Raw genomic sequence first — 20,126 nt, forward strand, 5'->3', positions numbered from 1 at the left:
ATAGTCAGGCAGGAGCTACTGTTTGACCAGCGGATCAGCCAACATGCCAGTGGAACTGAAAGGGAACATTTTAGTGACAGGGGCCAACAGAGGCCTTGGTTTGGAGCTGGTGAAACAGCTGGCAGAGACGACAGGACAAGAGGCTCACATCTATGCCTGCTCCAGAGAGCCTGAAGGAAGCAGAACTGAGGTGAGACTGTTACACATAAATGCTTCTTGTGGTTCTCACATCAACTGCTAGAGCAACCCTCACATGCACACATGTGAAGGTTGACTGTGTATCATCTGTTCATTTCACTTATTTTACTTATATAGTGCCAAATCACAACAACACAACTTTGTATTGTAAATAAATTGTTATGTTGTTATTGTCAGCATCTGCAGATAACTTTATCATAACATCATCTTGTAATTATGAGAATACAACATAAAAAAAGTCATGAAAGTATGAAGAGGGGTCCATTTTCATTTTACATGGCCTAAGCTAACCTAATAGTCTAAAACTAGTCAACAAATTTGGTATAAACATCTTTCATTTGGTTTCAAAGTGTGACGGTGTAGCACGGCTAACTCTACGGGGGTCTGGCCGCAAAACTTCTCTCGCAGGCTCCATTTTCAGCACAGAAGCAAAAGATGTAGCAAAGCTGTTGAAGGCAACTTGATATGTCAGTTTTGATCACTACGAAACAGTGAAAAGTGTATATAAGGTCTGCAACAAATCGGTGTGCATTAGTTGTGTTCTCAATTTAAGTGTTGCTGCATTCTCCGGGTTGTTCATTTATTTCCCTTCAGTCACAGATTGTTGGACAATACATTTGCTATTGACAGTTAACATCTTAACTGTACATACACGTTCTCCTTACACTGTTGCTTTGGAATCTGGAATTCCTGAGGACAAGCCTTAGATTTGTATGCACATCAATCATTTCTGTTGTGAGTCACTGGCTATAGACGTGATTTCATGGAATAACAACATAAATATTTATATATATTCTTTCTGTTCCCTTCAGGCACTGAGACAGTTAACCACCCGACATCCTGGAAAGATCACTATAATCAAGCTAGGTAAAAACAATCCGCCTTCATTTAACTCTGCATACACTTCCAACACCATTTCCAAATGTGTGCTGAAACATTTCCAATTATGACACTAAAACACTGGAGGCTCACAGACAGTGAATTCTGGAAGTGTTGCTGAGTCTATGCACTGATTTCTTACTTACAACTTAGTTATTAAAATCTGAGAACCTTCCCACTACGGGTGCACTCAGGTTTTTGATAGTGCCTTACTTTAATCTCATCAGGCCTCTCACATAATAATGGAAGTGTTGAAATATTCACTTGAGAATCTGAGATTCAAAGGCAAATACATACATAGAAATGAAACCTTTTTTTTAAACTCATAATCTTCCACAGTTTTTTTTTGACATTCAAAAGACCTTGGTCATTATGATTTGTATTTCTATACATCTACCTGTAGATGTTGCAGATGAGGAAAGTATCTCAGCTGCTGTGCAGGCTGTGCAAGATCAGATCGGGGATGCTGGGTTGAATATCCTTATCAACAATGCTGGTATTAGGAAACCGGCCTTGTCAGGAGCATTATCTGCTACCAAGAAAAACGACATGATGGAGGTGTATGAAACCAATGTGGTTGGACCATTTACCATTGCAAAGGTTGGTTTGTTCTCTGCAGACGTGGGAAGTACAAATACTTTGTTACGCAAGTAGAATTTTCAGGTATTTGTGCTTTGAGTATTTCATGTTCTGAGAACATTGTACTTTCACTTCCCAGATTTTTACCCAAACACCTCTACTTTTTACTCCTTACATTACATTTTTGAAACAGACTCATTTCTTAGGTTTAACATATTTGATGGGAGTTTCACATTTTTATTTCACATCTTTCATTTTATTTTATTTTTTAAATGTGCTATAATTTCACACATGTAAACTGTAAGTTTTGTACTTTCAGATGTTTCTTCCACTCCTGAAAAAAGCAGCACAGAGGGATTCTTCTGCAAAGGGCAATGGTATGTATCTGTTCTTTCATGTTATGTTGAATGTAGGATACCATCATTGGGAAAACACTCAGTGGAGTGAGTACATACTTATGGTTTCATGCTCCATCTCACTGCAACTGTGACTAGGTTATTTGGTCAGAAGGTCAGTGATTTGATCCCCATAACTTTGAATTATAAGCAGGCAAAATAATTAAGCCCAAATGTCCTGTGTGCATGACAAGCAAAATTCAAAGGCACGAAATAATGTGTTGTAAATGTGTGAGTGGTACCCCGGCTTGGCAGTACAGGGGTCCATTTGAGCTTTCATATTAAAGTAATGGGATTAGCTTGCCTGATAAGAGTTAATATGAGATTATATCCAATTTACAAAAAGCTGAGTTGAAGATTTGCCTAGCTGCAAGTTATCCACCTCCTAAAGCCAGTTCAATTCAATTCAATTGCCAAATCACAACAATGGTTGCCTCAAGACACTTTATATTGTAAAGTAAGGACCCTACAGTAATACATAGAGAATCCCAACAATCAGACAACCTCTATGAGCAAGCGCTTGCCGACAGTGGGAAGGAAAAACTCCCTTTTCACAGGAAGAAACCTCCAACAGAGCCAGGGTCAGGGAGCAGCGGCCAACCAATTGCTGCAACTGGTTGGAGATGAGTGAAGGAGGACACGACAAAGACACCTTGTAGAAGAGAGACAGAGTAACGTTTAAATGGCGATTATTTTGTACCGAAATGGAAAAGTAAAGTGTGGAGGAGAGAAACAGCTCATGATCGGCATGGACACGTATGGCTGCCAATGGAAGTGGGTCACTGGTGTTTATTAATTATCTGACTGCTGATAGAAGCAGCAGGATGAACTGAGAGTACAGGGCTGCACTCTGCTCACATTCAGACTAATGCTGCAACACTGAGCAGACGGAGCTTCATAGTGCGATCCAAAAACCCAAGATTTGCTCAAAGCAAAGAAATTAAATATTCTTCAATTGTCAATGAATGAAAGACATTAATACAACCGTTATATCCATCCATCAAGCCACTCCGGATCTTCTGGGGGCACACACAGTTTGTCAGCAGAGAGGTGTAATCTCGCCAGATCCTTTCCTGAATAGGACTAGAAAATACGACAGAATATGCAGAATTCTAGACAGTTATACTTAAAGAAGAGTGGAGCGTTTTCTCTGCATTAATACATTTACAAAAGTAAATAGATTTGAATTCTTTCGCAGGTGGATTGCATCACAGAACGTGTTGGTTGGTGCAGGTTCAGAGATGCAAACTATCCTCACACACACAGTTCTTTTCGTTTCCCAGTCATGATGCTAATCTGTTTGTCCCACTTTGTCTTAGATAATAAAACTGCCTGCAGCTCAGCCATCATCAACATCTCCACAGCTATTTCATCCATAGAGAAATGTCCAGAGACCTTCTCAGCAGCACAGATGTATCCTTATAGAATAAGCAAGGTACTGTTAAAAAGAATCAAATATCCTGACTTTCTTCCTAAACTTGTTTATTCTGTCTGTGCTTATCTTTTAGAGTTTTTCTTTACTAACATTTTAATAAGTAACTGTGATTCAATGACATAGACCAGATTCAGTGAAAGGAGCTTGACACGCAGTAATTAAAGCATCATGTGGTTCAGTTGTTTGGCTTTAGACACCTGTATTGATTAATAATTAATAATAATTTCAATAAGTGTAATACTTATATGTTTGTATTACGCTTAACAATAAAGAAATGTGCTGTTTCTCCTGTCATCAGGCAGCACTGAACATGCTGACTCGCTGTCAAGCCGAAGACTTCAAGACTCACAATATAGTGGTGACAGCCATACACCCAGGCTGGGTCCAAACTGAGATGGGAGGAGAAAAGGTGACGTGATGAAAACTTTAAAATACTTTATTCAGTGAATACATTTAAACATTATGGTTTTCCTTTAAACAGCTTTCATATGAAACAATCACATTTGCTGAAACCCACCAAATCTCTGTTACAGATTCCAGAAAGTTCTTTTAGGTCAAACAAGTACTGTGCTTATGTAAAACCTTATATCGTTGTACGTTTCACTAGACAAGCGTAATGTAAGTCCTAGCATTACATCACTGCTTGTACTAGCTCTGAGATTTATACATTTGGATGCATTATTGTAAGTTCAGGGTAAGTAAGAGCAGCTTAGTAATAAAAAGACAAACACAGCATGAAACACTCACCGATTCTGTTTTCTGATTTATTTTTGATAATCCAATTACATTTTACATAATATCAATGTTGATATGAGATGAAAGTGCTAACAACCACACCACGACCATCCTTTTCTCCAATAATGATCATTTTAAATCTCTAATCTTGAAACTGCAAACAAAAATAAACTTCATTTTTAGCGTTTAGCTTGTTAGCCTTCCCCATATTAGAAATCATAAAGCTTGTTCTGATCCAGCCGCTTCCTTTCCAGTGACTTTCTTCTTTTGTGTGTCTGTTGTCTCCCACAGGCTCCTTTGACCACCGTGGACAGCGTACTTGGCATGCTTAGTGTGATATCGTCACTTAGCAACAAAGACAGCGGGATGCTTCTGGACTGGCAGGGCAACACCATCCCCTGGTAGCCGTCATGTCAAAACCAGGCTAATAGACAATGTTTTCAGGTTAAAATTCAAATGAGAAAAAACATACACGAATATAAACATAATAAAGCATTGAGGAGGAGATTTTTTTAATTAATTTTATTCTTTTCTTTTTTTTTAACATGTACTAGAAGCTTTCTGCAAACTGAACTGCTGGCCACGGTTCACCAGAGAGGAAATGAAATGACTTCACGATCTATAATCTGGCCATGCTTAGAAATTTGTCTGTTTTCATTGCGGGGAGACAATAATTTCCTACAGTGGAATAAAATTTAATCTGAAATTTCAGACAGTATTATATGTAAAGATTCATTAATCATATTAACATCTCTATAAGCATTTCAGCCAGTAAGCAGAGTTTATAGTTTGGAGGTGGCATAGAAATGATGGTATACAGAGAAAATTAGCACTGGAATGAACAACATTTGAACTTCAGATGGTTGTTAAGGCGTCTGTGTTGTCTTTCACAAAGGCTGTGGCTTCCAAATGCTCTGTAGTAACAGATATTATTATAAACATGAGTGCTAACAGCTGGGGAAATAATTTTACTCTACATGTTTGCTTCTGTAATAAAGTGATAAACCAGTTTTGTTCCCAACCTGTCACATTCCCATTAGTCTTTCTTCAATGTCATAAAAATATAACGAGACAGTTTTCCTTTAACCTTAAAAAAAAAAGAAAGAAGATCTACTAATTTTCTCTTGCCGAGAGAGAAATCTGATAGCTGACCACGTGTAGCAGACTGAGACCTTTGACGTTTATACATAGAACTGAGATCATCTTTGGTTATTAGGAAATTATGGCAAAACAGATACCTGTGCAAACTGCCTGCATTTTCTCAGGTAATTCCAGTAGTGAGTCTGACACTACGTATCATTTTCAACTATTTAATAATAAAAAATACACAATATGACGAGACCAGAGAAAAGGAAATGCAGGTTTAATTGCATTTGCTGTCTTTAAACTCTCATTCCTTTTGACTTTTACATGCCTATTAAAAAATACATACAGTTTTCAAAAATAAAATAAAATTAAAATAAACATCTTAGATGGCGTGGAAATAATCGCATCTGCAGTCCCGCACCTGCACGGCTATGTCGGCATGTTTTGGCAGCAGCGTTGTGTGCTCGGGGGGAACCGGATGCAGAGTGGACAACTCAGCAAGCCTCAGACGGCTCAGACACACACGGCGTGCTCCTGTGTGGGGTTTGGAAAGTTTGCCTGTATTGGGGATGGAAAAGCATTCCGACATTCGACAACACAGAGTCATACATATCATCTGCAATTTACACATCCATAACAATAATTATATTAGGATCGAGAATCAGAGCCATATTACATTTTAATTATACGGTATAGCAATATGACAGTTACTGATGTTCTGTCTAAAAACTACAGTTATGTTCCCATCTTTTCTTACGTGTATGCACTGCAAGTGCTATAGTCTTCTTTTTTCTGATTTTCTGAATACATAGGTAACTTAAATATTTACACTGATTATTTTACAGCCTATGGCCCAGCCCACTGACGAGAAAATGTTTTTGTTTTTTTTTGTCTAGAATAAAAAGTGCAGAGTGGAAATGGGATGAAATGGTCCCAGTGAAAGGCAGCACAGGGAGGAAGCGAAGGATGGGAGTAAAATTGGTGCTCCCGGTCCGAAACAGGGTCCCAGACCCCAAGGACAGGATCACTCAGGATTTCCATGCATGCCAGGACTGTAAGAGATAGCAAGCCTCATCCTGTAGAGGCACACGGGACTCCTCACACACCTGAAGGGTGTTCAGGGTTTTGTGCAGCACTTTGTGATCCAGCAAACTCCAGGTTCTCCTAGTTAGTGCTGTATGGGGTACAGAGGGTTGTCTGCCCAGTGTTACTGCGAAGATTCACTGCTCCGAGGTTCTGGAATATTTCAGTCACTGTTTGGTTTGTTTTCCTCCTCCCCCTCTGCCTCTACATCACTAAGAGCTGTCCCAGAACCATCCTTAAATGCTGAGTACACCCTGCAAGCTCCCTCACCTTCTCTGTCATCTCTCTGGAGGCTCCAGGGGAAGGATACTGAAGTGCTGCTGTCTTCGTACTGATCACAATGTCTTTGAGTTTTTCACAGAGGCTGTTGCTGCTTTGGGCTACCCGTGCCCTCACTTCTGGAGATTTGGCCTGGCGTGACAGCGTGTCACCAATGAAGACCAGCTTGTGTGCGCTGAGAATGACAAACTTGCTGTGTGCCACAAATATCTTTGGTGGCTGGTTGGAGTTGACAGCAGTAAAAAAGGCATCGATGGCATTTGTCACCGTGGTGACGTTCTGCTCGCATTGCTCTTGATAGAAGAGAATAAGCTGACGGTCACCGTGGCACAACTTGGAGGAGGCGGGGCCTCCAGAGCCGTTCTGGGCCAGGTAGTTTGCCAGAGAGTTGTGTACGGATGGAACCCAACCGGTCATGTCGTTGTTGATTGGCCGGCTGACCTCCTGCTCCAAACGCTCAAACTGTTTAATCTGGAAGATGATAAAGAATGAAGACACAGTTAATAACTAGAATCTGCAATGACAACAAGTTAGAATTTCTTTCCGTTGTTTTAAATTGTCCAACAAAAGTCCTCTCTGAGATTTGTGCCTGTTCTGTTCATACTGACCTACTAAATACTAAAGCTCTGGGTTGAACAAAACACTAAGCCACCAAACTCTGACAGATTTTACTTTCTAGAAAAGCTGCCACTAAAAACTCGTACTGTTTTCTATTTCAGCAAGCAACAGCTAAAAGTGAAAAATCACATGTTGGCCAACGCTGCTGGCTGCTGGAGCAGCAAGCAGTCCTGCTCAGTTAGGGCCTTTCTGTGTGACATTTGCTCTGCATTTTCACGGCCCTCCATAACTCTGGCTTACAAATCAGGGAGGTTAGATTAACTGATGAGTCTAAATTGCAGGCAGAGAGTGCACAGAGTATAATAAATAATGAATAATTAAATGAATGCAGGCTGTAGTGTAAACAATTTGGAGCAATGGCGTTTGCTCTGAAATCTGGGTTGTGTTCGAAGCTTGTGTATGAAGCGCCTTGAGGCGACTTTTGTTGTGATTTGGCGCTATATAAATAAAATTGAATTGAATTGTCGGTTTCCTTTGTTCATTGTTGCCATGTGAAAGTTCGCACTCCCACCTCCAGTGGGTCGCTTGTAGTGATGAATCCAAATCCAAATCAAAAGAATTTCATACACAGTTCAAAGCTTTGTAACAAATGTACAGTGTGTGTGTGTGTGTGTGTGTGTGTGTGTGTGTGAGAGCTGGTGTTGGAGGTCATTTGTCCCTCAGTTATTAAGAACCACTGAAGCAGTTTATTTGTTTACTGTTATTTGGTCTGACTTTGTCAAAGAAATGTAAGAACCAGTAAGGCACAGTGAAGGTAGAGGTGTAGCGTAGGAGACAGGAGGCAGCTCGCGAGGAGAAGCAGATGGTCCACCGAAGCTCGGTGTTTTGATCCTCAGCTCCTCCGGTGTCCTCACACTGAGGTGTCCTACAGACACGTACCTGCTGCTGCTCCAGCTGTGTCTTATTGTTTCGGATAATGTTGCCTTTCTCCAGCAGCTGTCGTTGGTTCTTCTCAAACTCTTCCTTTCCCTGACAGATCAGCATATAGACACACAGTTAGTACACTACATGTACACCCACCCATAGAGACACACACACCACTCAATCTAAAACACGTCTTTGTTGGTGACAAACAGGAAGTGATCGATCAGTGCTGGAGCACCATTTTCCCTCTTATATTTTTCTTAGTCTTGCTAAAATACTTGTCAGAGACTTCTTTGATTAGAAAACGTGTAGTACAGTCTTACAGCCTCACTTGTAATGTTTTCACTGTTTAATGAGCATTTGGTATTTTTTCCGGAAGTGTTGTGTCAAACAATGTGACATAGTAAACACAGTAAAGAATAATTCTTAAGTCATGGCTGTGTAAGTGGTCAGAACCAAAGTGTGATCAATTCAATACAGTTTTATTTATACAGCACCAAATCACATCTGTTGCCTCTACCCACTTTATATTGTAAGGTAAAGACCGTACAGTAATACATAGAGAATCCCAACAATCAGTCAACCCCCTGTGAGCAAACACTTGGTGAAAGTGGGAAGGAAAAACTCCCTACTAACAGGAAGAAACCTCCAGCAGAACTGGGCTCAGGGAGAGGTAGGAATCTGCCATGAGCCCAGTTCTCTCTCTGGTGGAGAGACAGTGCTAACGACTGCACCACTGTGACACCCATAAACCACAGAGCGTTTTAGGAAATGGAGAGCAGCTGCTCACAGAAAACTCAGATTCATTCACACGCTTGTACCAGTTAAAGCTGCAATTACAGAGGAGACTTTTTTTACGCAGAGCCGTGATTTGACACTTCGTTTCTGCAGGGAAACACTCATGACGCATAACAAGGCTTCATGTGATGGTCTTGGACATGCAGGGGGTTTTAGGAATTAAGTGCAGCAAACATTAAGTCCCTGTAGTCAAACAGACAAGTTTAAAGACCAAACAATGATTGAAACCATTATGGCCGAGTGACTGGACCTGACGACTACTGAAACAGTAAGTCTCTTGGGACACTCAAGCCAGCAGTAGTGAGTAGCTGCTGTAGAAGCAGGAAAAATGGTGAACTGATATGATTCTGCTTATGTTATTTATATACGTAGGCTGTCTCTCTCTACCACCAGCCTCCTATAACTGAATCATTAGCAGATGCTTCAGATGTGTGGAGCTTTGGGAGCTCTGGTACAATCAGTGCCAAATCTGAGCGGATTTTCTAAATGTGCTAATGTAAACATACAGTCACACTGCCAAGCTAATATGTGATTCCTGTTATTGTAAAGGGCTCAAATCTGTGTCTGTGTGTACCTGCAGATGTACGTAGTCATAGTCCTCCATCCATCCTTCCTCTGTGGTCTCATATGGTCTCTCCACACCTTCCTCTTCTTCTGCAGCAGTAAACTTTGGTGGGGAGGGAAGGGGCCGTGACTGAATGTTCACTTTCTCCCCTCCTTGATAGCTTCCACTTCCAGATCCTGTTGTGTGACCACTAAGCTCCCCTGGGATAGGAGGAAGAGGCATTTGCTGCTGGCGAGTGGTCTTTTTAAAGAGCAGTGAAGCGTTGCCATGGAGAAAAGAAGCAAGCTGCTTGGCATCGTCAGGGATACCTCGCGCCGTCATGATCAGTCGATCTAAGTCATCCCCTCCCGGCGGTGGTGCTGTGAGTGCTGCGTGTGACCAAGAAATAGCGTCTAAGCTCTGACTATGTCGAATCAAATTCTGGAAGATCTCCTCCATCTTCCCGACCTGGCGGCCCAGTTTGGCCTGCAGTGAGCGGTCTGTGGCCTGGGCAGCATTCGCCACGGCGCCTCGGGCAAATTCTAAGAAATCTCGGACAGTGGTACGCACCCTGTCGGCAGCCTGATGAATGGCTGGGAGGTTTCCTTCAAGATGAGCCGGGCTTCTCCAGTTGCCTGTGATGAATGACATCATGAAGGAAACACTGGACTCAACAGCTTGCTGAAGACGAGACAGACGTTCCATGGCCTGATCCATTTCCAAGACCAGGGGTTTCCCTGGAATGGAGCCAGGAGCAGGAAGCGAGGTGGTGTCGCGGACAGGAACCATATCTAATGAAGAAGCAGAGTGATTGCTCCTTGTGCTTCCTGTGCTTGAGGCAGACAGCCGCTTGAAAGACATGGACAGCTCTTCACTGGCTGACTGGGCATCACGTACAACCTGCAAAACACATTAGCGTAGCATTAGAATCAAGTCACCCATTTCCTGATTGTGTGCTAAGCTAACTGCGTTAGTTTCATCAGTAAAACAATCATGCATTGATGGTCTTATTATTTTTTTACAAGGAAACAAGACTAAATAAATAGATAAATAAAATAATACATACACGTTATTACAGAGAGAATAAAAGGAATAATAAACAGAAAATTATTTGCAAATGACTGAGGAGTAGAAAAAAAATCAACCGATCCACAGTTAAACTGACAATTACAAAATTGTGAAAACCAGCAGGCCTGCAAAGCAGCCCTTCATTAGAAACCACGAGCAATGCCAGACAGCAGAGACGCTAGCTGAACAGCAGTCACAGCTTGGATTAAACAGCAGCTTTTAATAACGGCTGGATTTACTGCCAAGAGTGGGGTGTATTATTCATTTAATCTGATGGCATCTTAAGTGTAGGCTTCATGCATGAATGTGCAGCCGTGGCACGACTTATAATGGCAGCCTTAATAAGTCCGACCTAGTCACATCACATTATAGGCATGCAACATATGACTACATGTCTTTTATACATCTTTGGGTTACTTAGCTCGCTGAAATTGTTATCAACTTGGCTCTACAACTTCACATTAATTCTAGCCTAAAATGAATAAACGATAACTGAAACACTATTTTGTGTTAAGCCTTCAATGAAGACTATGTTTTCAGGTCAGGTTAACACACTACTAATGTTTAAACTCCTGGGTTTGTACACAATGTTGAGCTTCTTGGTGAGATAAACCTGAGTTTATCATAACTGCAGCATCATACAGCAGCTGGAGCCGTTCATTTTCATTTTAAAAGTAAGACAGTTTGTGTGCGTGTGTGTGTGTGTGTGTGTGTGTATCGCTGCATTCACACAGCTACTTATAGGATGCAGCCTTTTGAATTATTAAAGTAGTTATTAAAATAACCACAAGTTCAACCTCATATATTATACACCACTTAACATACTGTTCAACGAAGCATGTGATTAATATCACACAAGCACCGCGGCTCTGTCTGTCACTGTTGTGGGTCTGCATGAATAAAGCTGTCGAGACCATTAACTGAAGAGCGAGCTCCTGTGTGTCTGAATAGCACAACAGCATCACACTGCCAGAGTCACAAAGCCAGCAGTGCTCTCTGCATAGCGATGACGATGATGATGATGATGATGATGGAACATCTTACACAAACTTGATTTCATGCGATTAAACAAGCCGGCCCTGTAGCTGTCATACCTGTGGGGGCACGTCATAGACATTCTGCTCAGCCCTCTCCCCCGTCTCCTCTCGTTCCCGGGGGAAGTCATAGACATCCTGGCCAACACGCAGTACAGCTGGGATGTCATAGATCTGCTGAGGGGCCTGACTGGCCCCACTCCTGTCCCTATGATAATGCTTATCAGTCAGGATTGGGGGCGGGACATCATACACATCCTCTGGAATTGGCGGTTCGTCATCATTGCTGCTGAGGTTGTTGTGTAAGTACGGGCCCGGAGTGATGGGGACTTGGGGCTTTAGTTTGGCAAAGTGAGGTGGCACATCATACGTCTCCTCTCTGATTGGTTGAACATCACTGACATCCTTACTCACTGATGGGGGGAAGTCATAAACCTGAAGAGACAGAGAAGTCTTGTAAAAACACTTTATCTTATAAAGATCTCATTAAGACAAGTGTCATATTTATTATTATAATGTGTGAATAAAACTGCTTTCATCTCTTCCTTGCACTGATTAGTGTTAATCACACTTTTAAACAGATTTAATTAATCAACTGTAATGGTATGTGCTACGTGGTGCATGATTTCATATAGTAATATGAACACATTTTAGGCACTTTGAGGAAAGTACTTTAAAAAATAACGAAGTGAATAATGTTTAACAAATTGCTTTCAACAAATTGCAGTTTTAAAAAAAAATCTGTCGATATGATCAATAATTGAAGCGAGTCTTTAAAGTCTTCAAAATCCACAAGTTGTCTTTTGAACGTGCACAGAGCTTCTTGTGGCTCTTCTGCAGGTTTAGGCTGCCTCCATGCTTTCTGCATGTTCCTGTAATCCCAGAAACAGACATCAGGGCCTGCTTCTTCATGTATGGATTCATGTCTTAGATCAGATCAGATCAGATGGCTGACAATTTGGCCTGATCCTGGCATCCTCAGGACTAATTTTATCCACTATAAACATGGTTAAGTGGCAGACCTGAACTGCATGGCTGCAGCATTCTTGTAAGATAATAATAAGTGGTGAGAATATCGCACAATCATCATGACCCTGACATCTTACTTTTAGAGATGCAGCTCTTCAGTCAGGAGGCGGTAATTTACATTTTGTTAGCATCCATATTAGAAACAAATTAAAGATGTTTTAACAGGATGCCTTTGATTGCTACTCATGCTTGTTTGCATACTTTTTTTATTACTGTGTTTTTGGGTGCTCTGTTTTTGCTTCTTCGTTGTAAGGTTTACACAGCCACCTGCTAACAGCTGCACCCGGGCAGACAGCAACACTCTTCAAACTGTGAGCAGTCAAGCTGGAAAGTATGCAGAATGCTGTTAATCACAGCATTCTGCATACTTTCAAATGAACAGAAGAAGGTTTCTGGTACAAGTGCGCTCATGTCAGCCGCACTCCTCAAACTAATCTAGTTCCAACTAGTTCCATTGTTACCTGTGGTGCAATATGGAATAAAGGTCAGCACAGTTAAAATACAGTTTGCAGAATGTGAGTCAAAGAGCCAACAGAACACAGAAGACAACGAGTTACACTGGTGACAATTTGAGAATTTTTTTAAAAAAAGAAAAGAATTCTCTGAAACCAGTGCAGTGCCGTAAAAACATTTATAGAATCAATCACTGTTTTAGCAAAACTGAACTATTTTCACTAAGTTAGACTTCATTTGCTGATTTGCCTACTCAGTGACACACTGACGTCATTTCCTAAACAAATCGTAACTCAAAATCAGTTAGTCTTGTTGCTAGTGGGAAATCTGTGCCACTCAGTTTGACATCCATCAAAGATGAGTTGAAAAGGTTATGTTTTAAATATTACAGGTTTTATCTGTTATTTACCATATCATGTTTTAAAGGGACCACTGTTGTAAAGAGCAGAGTCTGGAGGACGACCTGTCTGAACACGCAGACAGGACTGAGCTCAGCAGAAAGTTCTGCAGCACTGACAGCCAGTCTGAGTGAAGTGCAAGCTACTTTGTTTAGTTGAATACTGCAGAAATGTACGGCACGTCTACTACAGGTTATCAAACTACCAAAATTATTTCCCTGTCGATGCAATGGGGGTACATTTCCAATGATTATGTCATATCTTATGATATGTACACACAAACACAGCATCAAACAATTACAGAAAGACAGTAAGATGGTTATATTACATGATAACTCCCAAATCGAAATCCTTACCATCTGCTGTGGGTTCTTCTCACTGCTTGCAGGGGTGTCATATATATCTTGACCACCAGAGGGACCCTTCATCACCATGGGAGGAGTGTCATACACCTAAACATTTAGAAGCGACAGACATAATTATTATATAAATAAATAGCATCATAATTACTTATAGTTGCTGCAGACTGAGCTGAGCTCATTTCAAAGCAAGAGAATGTAACTGTTTGCAGTTTGAAGCTGTGGGGTGAAGGAAGCCACTGAAAAAGTTACTCATGAGTTTGTTGAGGCAAAGAAATCCATTAATGCAAAGTCAGTCACCTCATTTCAGCCAAACAAAGAAACTTTTCTGTTACTGAAGACAAAAATGAAGAGACCCACACACAACAGCAACTAAAGACAGCTGCAGCTAAAGACCTAGCAGAGCATTTAAGGGCGGGAATTTGCTCATGTCCATCAGTTCCATCAGGAGTTTGGCCAGTTACTACTGAGTCTGTGGAAACCAAATGAATGTCCAGCCAAACCAGTGAGTAATACAACAGTATTACTGTTGTAGTAGTACTGCTAACAAAATAATGACCTGCTAGGAATAAAGGAGTAAAATCTGTGCATTGGAATTTCTATATACTGACTTATAGTGTGTGTGTGTGTGTGTGTGTGTGTGTGTGTGTTTAATTCCATTTTAATAACCTATTTAATAACCTATTAAAGCAAAATTGAAGGACCGTGATGATTGCCTGGAAACGTGTGATAGCTTCTGTGTGATAACAACAACACACACATACAATGAGCAGCCTCACCTGTGTGCTGTATTGCTGCCGGGTGGGCGGCACGTCATATATGTCTGGCTGAGCTGGAGGTTGAAGTCTGGGTGGAACGTCATATTCATCCTGGTCTGGTTTCACTGCGTCGTACACATACACCTGTCCAACACGGGTAGGAACTACCACCTGAATGCAAAAGCACAGAGGCAGGTGTGTCAGTCAAAAATGGCCGAGAGCTGTAGTTGTATGACAAACATTAATCTGATAACACAGCCAGAGATAATTTATATTCAGTTCAGACCATGAAAATCTTTAAATGCATATAACAAAAATATTTCAGCACAAACAAAGATCAACCCCTTATCTGTTTGCTGCTTCTTTACACTGAATGAACAGACACTAAAGGGTGCTCAGTCTCATCAAAACATGCTGCCGACACACAGATGCACATGGGGCAATAAAAACAGTGCAATGGCTCAGTCATAGTTGTCGTGGGAACCGGAGTGCCCCATTGTTTGCCTGTTTAAACTGTGTATTATGTGGTTTGACTACAGAGTCAACCAGCCAGGCTGGGAAACCACAACAGCTGTTCAATATAGCACAGCAAAAGCACCGTTCTGCTGTCCTTTCATCCTTCCCTCCTCCATTCGTTCCTCTTTATTTCCACAACATTTCCATGTGCTGGATATATCAGAACAAACCGAGCCCCACACATACCGCCTGAATAAAGTGGCACAATTAAAACATCAGCATTGAACCAAAAAATGTCATTTGCTCCACTATAAACACTCAAGAACAGCAGTAGCAGACTCAAGGTTAGAGAACACTGACTTTGAGTAACAGACACTGCTACAAACCTAATTTGAAACCTGTTGAGACCCTGTGTGAAATCTATAAAAGCAGCATCAGCTAGTCCCAAAATCCAATATTTTATTCACAACAGAGTATAGAAAACATACCAAATATTTAAACTACAACATTTTATATTTCATGAAAAATATTAGCTGAATTGAATTGATGGCAGCAGAATGTCAAAAAAAGTTGGGATGGAGGCAACAAAAGGCTGCAAAGGTAGTTGGCACTAAAAAGAAGCAGCTGGAGGGAAATTTTGCAACTAATTAGGCTAACTAGCAAGACGTCAGTAACATGAAAGAATATCTTAGACATGCAAAGTTCCTCAGAAATAAATTTGGGCAGATGTTCACCAATCTGCAAAAAACTGCATCTATAAATTGTAAAACAGTTTCAGAATAATGTTCCTCACAGTGACTATCTCATCGTCTACAATACATAACATCATCAAAAGATTCCAGGAATCTGGACAAATCTCTGTGTGCAAGGGAAAAAAGGTCAAAAATCAATACCAGATGCTATGATTTTGTGCCCTCAGACAGCAGTGCATTAAAAACAAGCATGATTCTGTTACTGAAATCAGTGCATGGGCTCAGGAACACTTCCAGAAATCATAGCCTGTGAACACAGTTCACTGTGCCATCCACAAAAGCAGACGAAGAAGCCATTTTTGAACACGAATCAGACACCCTGCTGTTTCCTTAAGTCGACTTAAGGTGCTTGTTAACAATGGGACAACATTCCTCTCCCAAAAGTCTCACAGATATTTATAGTTCTGTATTGGTTATATTCAGATTCTATGCCAACTTCTGTTGACATTTTGTTTAGTTGTTTGGAGTTTCTTCTTTGTGTTTCATCCCTGTGAGCTTTCTGGAGAGTTGGATTATTTACTTTGTTTTCTATCCTTGACATTCATATCTTAGACCAGAGCAGGAAATCTAAATAAAGGTTACTGGGTCCTTTGTTTGAGTCCACTCCCTGTGGAACCTTGACAGTAAAACTGATGCTTTACACTTGTAAAGGATGTTTCCTTATGTAGTTAACAGGAGTAAACCTAACAGCAGATCTACCCTGCACCAACAGAGGTCGGCAGCTTCCCCTAAACATACTCCTGAACAATAGTTATATACTGCATGTTGCCAGGTTTCCTTCATATTGTTCAGTGGCTACTTTCAGATGTACTGTCCTAAAACCCTCATGGACACCTAAATCACTGTCCCCATCATCACAGATCACACTGACCAACAATAAAATGCCTTTGCACAAATTCAGCTATGATGACTCACTGAAGGGGAATTCTTTTGCATGCCTAAATGGACATAAACTCATAGGGGGCAATGTGTGATACAAGCTAGGCTTTTGTGCCATGTAGATGATTCATCCCAGAAATCATTGTTCAACTGATGACCTTTGCTCGAGCAATGCCCCTCCCTCCTCTTCTCCTTCTTTCCCTTTTCTCTCTTTCCTGCTCTTTGCTTTATGCTGAAGAGCAAAGACTGCATAAAAAGAAACCAGTGTGTTGCTAGAAGGAAAAGCAGACTGAAATCTTGGTATCTGCATCAAATACAGGGCAATTTTAACTGTTCAAATCAAAAATGTTCAAATCTATATGACCACTTATTTTGCAGAATCTAAAAAGATGCAGTGGATAAAACAGGGCAAGGTCCAGATGGAAGTCTGTGTGGTCTGTTTGAGCTAGTGGACATGTTCAGCTGCTCCACACTGTAATCTGTCCTGGCCTCTCACCATGTTCTCCATTGTGTTACTGTGTGTCTCAGAAAAGAGATTCACAATAAAATATGCAAAAAAATATCCCAGAACTCTGCTCATTAAATAGTATATATATCTGACACTTGTCTCAGATATTTGTGTTACATTGTCTTAAATTGTTGGATGGAGTAGTTATGACATCATTTCTGGTACATTTTTTAAAATATTATTTGATGCCACATTAATGCGCCACATGTCAGCCACTAAGGCCTGAAGAGCAGATTTTTTTTTTTATCAAGAATGTCTCTGCACATTTGTCTTGTTGAACACCTTGGTAATAAAGAGACACCCTTTTATAGGCCTTCAGTTGGGACTGAACCAGCTGATATTAATTTGCACTAAATGGCAGGTTTGTTTCCTAATTACTGATGGATTTCAGTGGGTGACATGACTTTCTCTGCTTTGTTGCACCTTTGTTTCCTCAATACATTTTCCCTGTGTCATTGCTCATTATAACACATAACTCAGTTTAAAGACATCTGTAGTTTGATCTCTCTGCATGTGTGGATTTGTGGATTGGATGGGCTGTTACCGACAAATTTTGAGCACCTTTAGAAATACACAACAGTCTCCAGCAGTTCCAAGTATAAGGAATTTTCTTTTTCTTTTTGTTTTAAATAAGGTTATATTGTCACCTTTGCTGGTGACACTATTGGGGATTTATTCAAAACTGAAGGCACACTGAACCAACATGGCCACCACAGCATCCTGCAGCAACATGCCATGAGCTAAACCCAGTTGAGATGTTTGGGATGAGATGGACTGCAGAGTGAAGGCAAAGGGACCAACAAGTGCTCAGCGTCTCTGGAAACTCCTTCAAGACTGGAGTACAACACAGGACTCATAGCCCTTGCTTATACCAGCTCAGTATTGGTCTAATTCTAATAGTTTCAGTCTATTACGTCTGAAGTGTCTAACACTCTTAAGTCATATCCTGGGTCTGTGTGTACAAAGAGATTCAGAGGGAGAGAACAGGAAAGAACTGATAGCCTTGATCCAGGATATACTTAGATTTCCACTTCCTGCCTCCACACATATTAATCATAGTATAGCCATACTTTTCATGTCCATAAAGAAGGGGATCGCTGTGTCCATACTCTTCTGTCTTTGCCCATATACCTATTAACAATTTATAAAGTTTGAATGTTTTTGTACTTTATAGTCAGTCTCTATTTCTGCTGTAATTTTATTTATATTACAAAGCCAAATGTGTGCATTATATTAAAATTTCAGCTATAAGTGAATGTGTCATTCCAAAACTTTGGATAGTAATGCACCGCTCATAACATGGCTCTGGGGTTTGCTCACATTCTAAGCTTTACTCTCACAAAATCCTAATTTTGAGAGCTGGTTTTGTACATTTTGTACATAAATCTACAGCATCGAGTTGTTATAGGAGCTCAGTCTGCTTTCACACACACTAGAAAATAAGACTTCTAAAGTCTCAGCTGCCTTCACAACATAAAAGGGAAACAAAGCACGAAGTGACAAAGATTTATTGATCCAAACATATCCCACTTGAAGCTTACAGCACACTGAAATGTAAGTAAGACCAAAGTTTAAGAGCTAGTTGAAAAATTGGAAATGATCACCAAAGTGTAAGACAATTTTATTTCCCATATAAATATGACATTATTTATATAATGGCATATGTATCTTTCACAAATGAATCTGGTTAATTGTGTGGTAGATAATATTAATATATTATTATGCCTTGCTTCTGTTATTAAAGCCTACACAAACTTTAATTAGGTACACCTATTTGAAACACTTGACTTCACTGATATTTAAGGTCATTTATATTAACTTGATATTAACTTGCTGGGTGGATCATGGATTGTCTGACCTTGTTCTGAAAGATCATATCAAGTTGTTGGGTCCTAGACTGCTGTTTGTGAGGATTTTCTATGACTGTGTATTCATGAAGAAAAGTACTGAACTCTTAGTAGGACACTAAGAACACAGTACAACATTTCCCTGAACTGAACAAAGAGCTTTTTTTTAAATGCAGTTTAGTCCTGCATATTCATTAATTATAAAGCAGTTACAGACAGGCACAGGACCACAGATGAATCCATGTGTTAAAAAGCAGGGGAGCAGCTGGACCTTTGCACGCATGCATGCATGCATGCACACTGTCCTGGGTGCTCCCCAGAGTAGACAAACAGTAGCCTGTCATTTGCTGGTGCAGTAAAATGCACAGTCATCCAACCACAATATCTGAGCTGCATTATTAATAATCATTTTATTTCATTGCTTCTCCACACACTGAGTGAGTCTTAATTTTTTGAGGTACTAGATAAAAGTGTAACAATGATATGATGATTCCACACGGCTTCAAAAATGTTGAGCTGCGGACTCTGGGGAGGCCAATCCATGACTGATAGAATTTCATTGCGTGTGTTTTTTTGTTTTTTTCCCCCAAATGATTTTACTGCATTGTCAGTGTGGTTGGGATCATTGTCATGCTGAAAATTAATGCTGCTGCCCATCAGATTCTTTTCAGATGATTCTTCGTGTTGCATAAAAATGCACTTTTCTGTTTTCATAATTCCATCAAATTTGACAAGATGTCCCACACCACTCGCTAAAAGGGCAGCACAAAACCGGGACAGATCCTCCACCACGTTTCACTCATGGTTGGACTGCTGACGACCTCCTATGATTGTGACTATGATTTGAAACATTCATTTCTAATCGAATCTAATTTCTAATCTGGATTCATCACTTCATTTCCTGTTCCCAGTGATTGAAGACTAGTTCTTGAGTAATTTGGAATACTTTTGCCTTTTCTTGTGTCTGGATTTTTCCTGCTTCTTAAGAACACGACTTTCAGATACTGTTTGTCTGCTGTAAAAAGTTTTTTAGGTCTGAAACTTCTTATTTTGTTCTTCACTCTTCTAGTTTTGTCAAAATGTTAAAGCAAA

At 40.4% G+C, this 20,126-nt stretch overlaps 2 protein-coding genes across 4 annotated transcripts in view; one reads left to right on the forward strand and one right to left on the reverse strand.

Moving 5' to 3' along the window:
- LOC113026250 (C-factor-like) lies at nucleotides 1-5,490 on the forward strand. Its single transcript, XM_026174803.1, has 7 exons — nucleotides 1-190; nucleotides 1,011-1,065; nucleotides 1,481-1,677; nucleotides 1,976-2,033; nucleotides 3,371-3,486; nucleotides 3,785-3,895; nucleotides 4,513-5,490. Exons 1-7 carry the CDS (start codon nucleotides 44-46, stop codon nucleotides 4,624-4,626), a joined length of 798 nt encoding a protein of 265 aa, XP_026030588.1. The 5' UTR covers nucleotides 1-43; the 3' UTR covers nucleotides 4,627-5,490.
- A 77-nt stretch (nucleotides 5,491-5,567) lies between these two features.
- The window catches only part of bcar1 (BCAR1 scaffold protein, Cas family member), a 49,936-nt gene continuing 35,377 nt past the window's right edge, over nucleotides 5,568-20,126 (reverse strand). For all 3 annotated transcript variants that reach the window (XM_026174801.1, XM_026174802.1, XM_026174800.1), the window contains exons 3-8: nucleotides 14,614-14,763; nucleotides 13,832-13,927; nucleotides 11,656-12,030; nucleotides 9,524-10,393; nucleotides 8,167-8,256; nucleotides 5,568-7,140 (exon numbers count right to left, since the gene is read on the reverse strand). In XM_026174801.1, the coding sequence (XP_026030586.1) occupies nucleotides 6,595-7,140; nucleotides 8,167-8,256; nucleotides 9,524-10,393; nucleotides 11,656-12,030; nucleotides 13,832-13,927; nucleotides 14,614-14,763 (2,127 nt within the window). In that variant the 3' untranslated portion in view covers nucleotides 5,568-6,594. The remainder of the gene's footprint in view (nucleotides 7,141-8,166; nucleotides 8,257-9,523; nucleotides 10,394-11,655; nucleotides 12,031-13,831; nucleotides 13,928-14,613; nucleotides 14,764-20,126) is intronic.

Source organism: Astatotilapia calliptera, chromosome 7, assembly GCF_900246225.1.
Source record: "Astatotilapia calliptera chromosome 7, fAstCal1.2, whole genome shotgun sequence".
Classification (NCBI taxonomy): Eukaryota; Metazoa; Chordata; class Actinopteri; order Cichliformes; family Cichlidae; genus Astatotilapia; species Astatotilapia calliptera.